Genomic DNA, 6,195 nt, shown 5'->3' with positions numbered 1-6,195 from the left:
ACTTCCACAGGTGGCAGTGAAATAACTCTGTCCAGTTCTGTATACAATCTTTAAAGTAAAAATTGACAATGCAAAGCATGAACAATGCAAAGTTAAGTGTCTCTGGGCAAAAGTGGTTTTGTGTTTTTCAGCACAGACGGTTCACAACTAAACATAAATGTGACTGAGAACTAACGATGAAGGGTATATTTTTTTTCCAGGAGTAGACTTTAATGGATTAACTCGTTCAAGCTAATCAACCTCTGACATCATACAGCTGTGTTTTAATGTCAACCCTCTCTAACATGTACAGTAAATGAAGTCAAACTGTTTTTAAGTCTAACAAACGTTCAGTTCGTTGACCCTCGTGCCTCAGTTTCCTTTTTGTCCACACACTAGGTTTGCAGGTGACTCGACCTGGTTGTTAATCAAACCTCAGCTCAGGTTGCTAACTGAAAAACAAACATCTGAAGGAATCTTTTGGCTTTTTTTAAAGAACCAGTGTAATAAAACTGAACTTTTACTATAATCCTGTAGTGGACTGACTTGGCCAGTGTGTGGCGTGCTGCTGCTGCTGTGTTTTTGTAGAATAAGGAGAGACTTCTTCAGGGAAACATGTCTCATTATAAACCGTTGTCTTTATTTCAACTCGGCTCAGTTCACTTCTCTCAGGCTTTAACTCAGTCTTTGAGGAAGAACTAGATCCAATAAGAATAATACTGTTATTAAAGATAAGTTTAATACTTCTGGAGAATAGTTTTACATGTACTTTTAGGTGATAGATAAATGGTTTGATAATACACTTTCTGTAAGATAAAGCTATAGACTGTTGGCTGCAGCTTTGTGTTTTTTTTCTTTTCTTTCAATACTAGTTCTCTAATGAAAGCTGCAAACTAATTTGTTAATATTTAGGTTTTTGGTTTTTTTTGCTTCTCTTCATACATTAATCTAAACCAGGAAACCTCTGAAGTTGAACCGTTGCATCACATCTGTCTGAAGTTTTTCAATCGGTGTTTCTCACACAATTCTTGTACTATTCACTCAGTGTCTTTGTTCACATGTTACAGGTCAGATATTTTGTACATTTGTAGTGAGTGACTCTGACAGCAGCTGCTTCTCTTTTCTGTGTTACAAAGTATGTGTTTATAGAGAGTAATAATCTGCTGCTGCCGCAGAAGACAAAGATCAGGACAGAAACCTGTGTGTGGAGTGGGTTGAAGATGATGTCTGTCTACCTTTAAAGATCTCTGGTAATTTATTTTTGAATAAAATGTTTACCTAATGAATAAATCGTCAAAATACGACTGTTGGTTCCTTTCATTTTTAACAGGATGTCAAACATGGGAGTGGCTTGATGCTCTTCCTGACTCTGCAGAGCAGGTGTTGGTTTTTTTGTTGTTTTATATTCTGGTTGAATAAACTGAACCCAGGTGATCTTCGCCCCGTCTACTTTGACACCTCATTTTGGGGACTGAATATGAAATAATGGAACGTTTTACATTGTTTTTTTAAATACTGACTGATGTAGATCAGGGTTTAGTAAATTCAAACATTCTATTTTATTAAACAGAACTTCTTAGAATCAACTTTAGAACTAAAGGTAACCATTCAGATTTTCTAGTAAGATAACTAAAAAGATCTAAGATGCAAATTTAACCTTTATTTTTCTTGTTTAAAAACGTTTTAAACAAGGAGCTCTGCAACCTATAAGTCTCATTACTGCCACCTGTTGGTCTTTGTTGTAATAAAATCATCGATACTACTATTTTATCGATTAAAAATAAATAAATAAGTACAAAACCAAAACAATCAGGTAAATCCCTACCTGGCCAGGCTAAAGGGATGGTCTTGGTTCGGTGCTTTTTCACCTCCTCTTTAGTCAGACTTTCAGTCATCAACCGCTTCTTCAAGGCTAAAATACACAAAAATAACACAATTTAATCAGAAATAATTAACTGCAGAAATAAATCACAGTAGAAGAAAACATTATATTATTATTAAATGATTTTCACTTGCGTCTTTTGCACAATATTTTACTAAAACTCTGGTCACCTACGTCTGTGACGTCAGACTGATTTACATACACACCTATCGTTCCATCATTCTTTCCATTCTTTTTTTTTTTCAGTTTAATCTAGTTCAGCACTGTTTCCGAACATTTTCTCGTGTTGCAAACACTTTTTGTTGTTCCCGCTTGTGATACCGGGAAATGACGTCACCAGTACTCACCTTTTTCCGATTTAGACGTTAACTTTACTACAAAAATTGCGTTCTAAGTTAAAAACGTTTTGTGAAAAGTGGAAGGAAATATAATTTCGATTCACGGCAAATAATTACCGTCATTAAGTCAATAAGTTTCATCGTGTCATCCACCCGGTCACGATTAATCCGGCAGTGGTGGATTGTGGGAATGTTAAGGCTTTACCAATGACCTAACGAAGTAATCAGTGATGTCCAGGGAGAAAATATTTAATATTAAATAATGAGGTCACTATTGTCACATTTAAAAGAAAATACAACAAAGTGGTACTAAATCATTTGGTCTGTACAATAAAAAACATTTTTCATATAAAAAATATATTTCAAAGATTAGTCTCAACTGGTGCAACATGTTATTTAAAATGAACGAACTTGAAGACGCTAAAGTTACGTTAGGACTATAAATGTGAACGTGAACTTCAGTAAATGTAAAAAAAAATTTAAAAAATACTTACTGTTCTTACCAATAATTATTTGTAGAACACAAACGTCAAACCAAGCGTTCCATAAATCCGTTGTTTTATCCGTGTTTTAGTTCCAACGTCTTTTTTTATAGCCACGGAAGCTAATTCTGTTAGTTCGTATTCTGACTAATTTTAGTGATGAGAAAGTGGTAAACGAGGGTAAAGTCGCGTTGTAACTCAAACTACAGGACGCTAAACAAAAAAACGGATCAAAAACTAAGTAAATAGGAACTCTGTGATTAAATATGTATTTAAATAACGAGAGAGAGCTAACGAGCGGTGTTGCCAGATCAACAAGTGACCCACTCTTCACCGATGTCGTGATCCCACAACGAAGCAGAGGAACCACTTAATGAGTCATATGAGAAAAACATTATTTTAAATTTCAAACCACACCATCAACACGTTTAACCTTCCTCACCATTTTTGTTTAAATAACAAAACCTATAATTCTACGTCTTTTTGGCCTTATCAAAATAATACATTTTGACAGTTTGGTACAAATACATCATGGTGTACTTTTAGGGTAAAACGTACATTTAAAAAACAGCTACAGGGGTTAGAATTTCCCCATTACTTACAGATACAAGACCGAAAAGAATGACTCATTTGACCTGGCAGCGGAAACTGGGCGATACAATTATAACAGCCAAAGGTGCTTTCATACATACTTCATACATTGACATAAATATGTACTTAAGTGATTTGGGTTAATTGTTCCTCGCTGCTGAGCTGTTCATATAGACTTTTTTCATTTGTGCCAAATACGGTTTAAAAACAGGTGAATATCCAGAAATGACCAACAGGAGGAGCCACAGTTTTAAAAATGCATTTTAATCATTGCGCTAACTGTAGGCTGCACAATGAGAAACATTGACAAAGGGTTTACGACATAGACATGGAAGATCTCGACAATGTTGTTCTTCTACACAAAGGTTGTTTTCTAATGTATACAACTGAAAACACCTAAATTAGAAGTGGGGGGGGGGGGGGGGCTACAGCAACAAAAGCATCAAACTTCATTTAATACTAAAACAAGAAGACGACCTATTTCTGGTATAAAACACAAATGATAGTGAATCTCTTTCAGTTTGGCACATTCACGTCAGAACCCTTTGATGTATGTGTGTGTGTTTTAAAAAAAATGATGACAGTACAAACATCCAATGTGATTTTTGCTTCAAATGATGACAGTACAAACATCCAATGTAATGAGGTCAAACTTTGGGTTTTCACAATAAAGAAAAATGGCTGAAACACAGAGGGGAATATTCAGACGCTGTGTCCCAGGTCAGGGTCGGCAGCCTTCTTTGTTTGTGGTTTGTGGTTAGTTTCAGGTTCTTCTCACCAGAAGACGACCTATGAATGTTGTGATTTTTCATGTTTGTCTCTAACAGCGGTTCACTTGAATCTAGATACGTAACACAATCAACACCAAACTGAACTAACAATAACTAAAGTGTAAAAGATGAGACCCTTTTAAAAAACCATGTGACTAATGAATTCAACAGAGTGTATAAACACGTGAGTGAAGTAAATCTACAGAGGAAGAAACTGAAGTTTCCAGATTTTAACTAAACAGCGGTGTTGATGTCATTACAGTGAAATGCATTAAATACAAGTCAGAATTTTTTTTTTTCTCTCTCAAAAAAACAGAGATTGTCAGAGGCTGCAGACCACGGATTGGGACACAGTTGCAGTGAAGGATTACAGAACGTTAAAGTCTGAACTTTCATTACATTCATTGTAAATTTCCCATTTGTTTTTCCGGATGTTTTTGTTGTTGTTTTCTTAAACCACCCCCAGAGGAAGTGAAGGAGCAGAGTGGTTTGTGGGTCAGTGTCTCCTTCCAAAGCTCCTCATTTTCCCACATCTGATATTTTTGGCTTGAACAAAATTAAAACCTTTAACAGTTTTGAGAATGGAACTGCTCAATGGTTCATTCAACCATAATATTCATTAAAAAAAGTAAAAACTGATCAGTTCATGAAGATAAGCCCGGCATCAAAGAAACTCCTGTAAATAAATACAAATGATTTTATAACTAAAATGTGTTTAAACTTGAACTATCAAACAAGTTTTTTTTACATGATTCTGTATGTATTTAATGATAGTTTGAATTGTTCCTCTTGGTTCTATGGCAGTTTTCTGTAGGATTTTCCATTCACATCTACACACAAGTTCACTTCAAGGTGATTTAATACTTTTGGTTTAGAATTTTACTGCAGAGGGAAAATCCTCTCCATCTGTAGCATCAATTTAAAAAAATAAATGAAACCACTGCAGAAACAAAATAGTTCTATTGCATTTGGAGGAAGTAAAAAAAATATATGCAGTTAAATCTCATGATTAATGTGTTTGGGTGGTGACGAGACCAGACTGCCACCGTCTCCTCCGTCCCTGCTGCCGTCACTCACCCACAGTCTTTGTACAGTCTTTGTTAGTCCAGAAAAGAACAGGTTCTGCCCCAGGAACCACAGGTTGGTCTACTCTAATTCTGCTGAAGGCTCCGCTTCAGCTTTCAGACCAAGGCTCTGATGGGGAAGGAGAAGGCGGCCCCCAGTGCCAAACCCAGGGACAGGAAGAAGGCCATGATGGCTCCTGCCGTCTCCGCCTCGTGCGGCGACACTTTCCTGTTCAGAATAAAAAGAAGTAATTTAACGACTGAAGCTCTTTGGACTGAAATCTCTGTGTTTTTTTGGTCTGATTAACTCTCCGAAATAAAACAGTTGCAGCTTTCAAGTTTTCTCTGACAACACGAAATTCAAAGAGTTGATTTCTAACTTTGGTTTATGAGTGTGTGTGTGTGTTTGTTTACTTTGGTCCGAAGCACATGCAGAGACTGGCCAGGTATCCGTTGGAGAAAGAGAAGAGAGTCATGAAGATGATGTACCAGGCGTCGTGGCCAAACAGCACTGGGAGATAGTGACGAGGCTCAACGTTGCACAACATGAAGAGAGGGATGAAGACGACTCGGAGGACCACCAGGACGGGCAGCCACAGACTGTCTTTACCTGGCTGCAGACCAAAGAAGAAGAGAAAACATCAGGGTTTATCCTGGAGTGAGGCTTCTGCTAACAGAGAAACCGAGCCACGAAAGGACCAGAAACGATTTTGGCCTCTGAGTAGAGATGTTAAAAAATATTGATACACTGGAATATTGTGATATTTCCTTTCCTGATTCTGTATGAATCTCCTCCATCAGTTATTGATTTTTTTTATCTCCAATTCCCAGTCCAATATTCCTGGTGTTGATTCATTTTCTTTTTCTCCTCTAGTGATCCCAAATGTAGATCCCTCTGTTCCAGTGTTAGGAACTGATGTTCAGATGAAACAGAGTCTGAGACTAGGATCACACTGGGACTACAGTTACATTAGAGGAAAAGAAACCTCAATATATCATATCCGTGCCCCTGTATAGTGATATGTATCGTATCAGACAGATTCTTGCCGATACAGAGCCCTACCTCTAGGTGACAAAGATGTTCAAATA

The 6,195-nt window shown here is 36.9% G+C and overlaps 1 protein-coding gene and 1 long non-coding RNA gene across 8 annotated transcripts in view; both read right to left on the bottom strand.

Annotated features, from left to right (window-relative positions):
• The window catches only part of LOC112487803 (uncharacterized), a 43,864-nt gene extending 39,986 nt beyond the window's left edge, over nucleotides 1–3,878 (bottom strand). For 3 of the 4 annotated variants that reach the window (XR_003051246.1, XR_003051247.1, XR_003051244.1), the window contains exons 1-2: nucleotides 2,703–3,878; nucleotides 1,805–1,891 (exon numbers count right to left, since the gene is read on the bottom strand). This is a non-coding gene — a long non-coding RNA (uncharacterized LOC112487803). Of the gene's footprint in view, nucleotides 1–1,804; nucleotides 1,892–2,693 lie in introns of all 4 variants that reach the window. The other variant, XR_003051245.1, reaches the window with a different exon arrangement.
• Nucleotides 3,879–3,945: 67 nt separating this feature from the next.
• The window catches only part of LOC103387069 (equilibrative nucleoside transporter 1), a 17,010-nt gene continuing 14,760 nt past the window's right edge, over nucleotides 3,946–6,195 (bottom strand). For all 4 annotated transcript variants that reach the window (XM_008321568.3, XM_008321566.3, XM_008321567.3 and 1 more), the window contains exons 12-13: nucleotides 5,521–5,720; nucleotides 3,946–5,335 (exon numbers count right to left, since the gene is read on the bottom strand). In XM_008321568.3, coding sequence (XP_008319790.1) covers nucleotides 5,224–5,335; nucleotides 5,521–5,720 — 312 coding nt within the window. In that variant the 3' untranslated portion in view covers nucleotides 3,946–5,223. The remainder of the gene's footprint in view (nucleotides 5,336–5,520; nucleotides 5,721–6,195) is intronic.

The sequence above is a fragment of the Cynoglossus semilaevis genome, chromosome 12 (assembly GCF_000523025.1).
Source record: "Cynoglossus semilaevis isolate Cse_v1.0 chromosome 12, Cse_v1.0, whole genome shotgun sequence".
Lineage (NCBI taxonomy): Eukaryota > Metazoa > Chordata > Actinopteri > Pleuronectiformes > Cynoglossidae > Cynoglossus > Cynoglossus semilaevis.
Note: the sequence above shows the minus strand (reverse complement) of the source record. Positions and strands in the feature narration are given on the sequence as shown.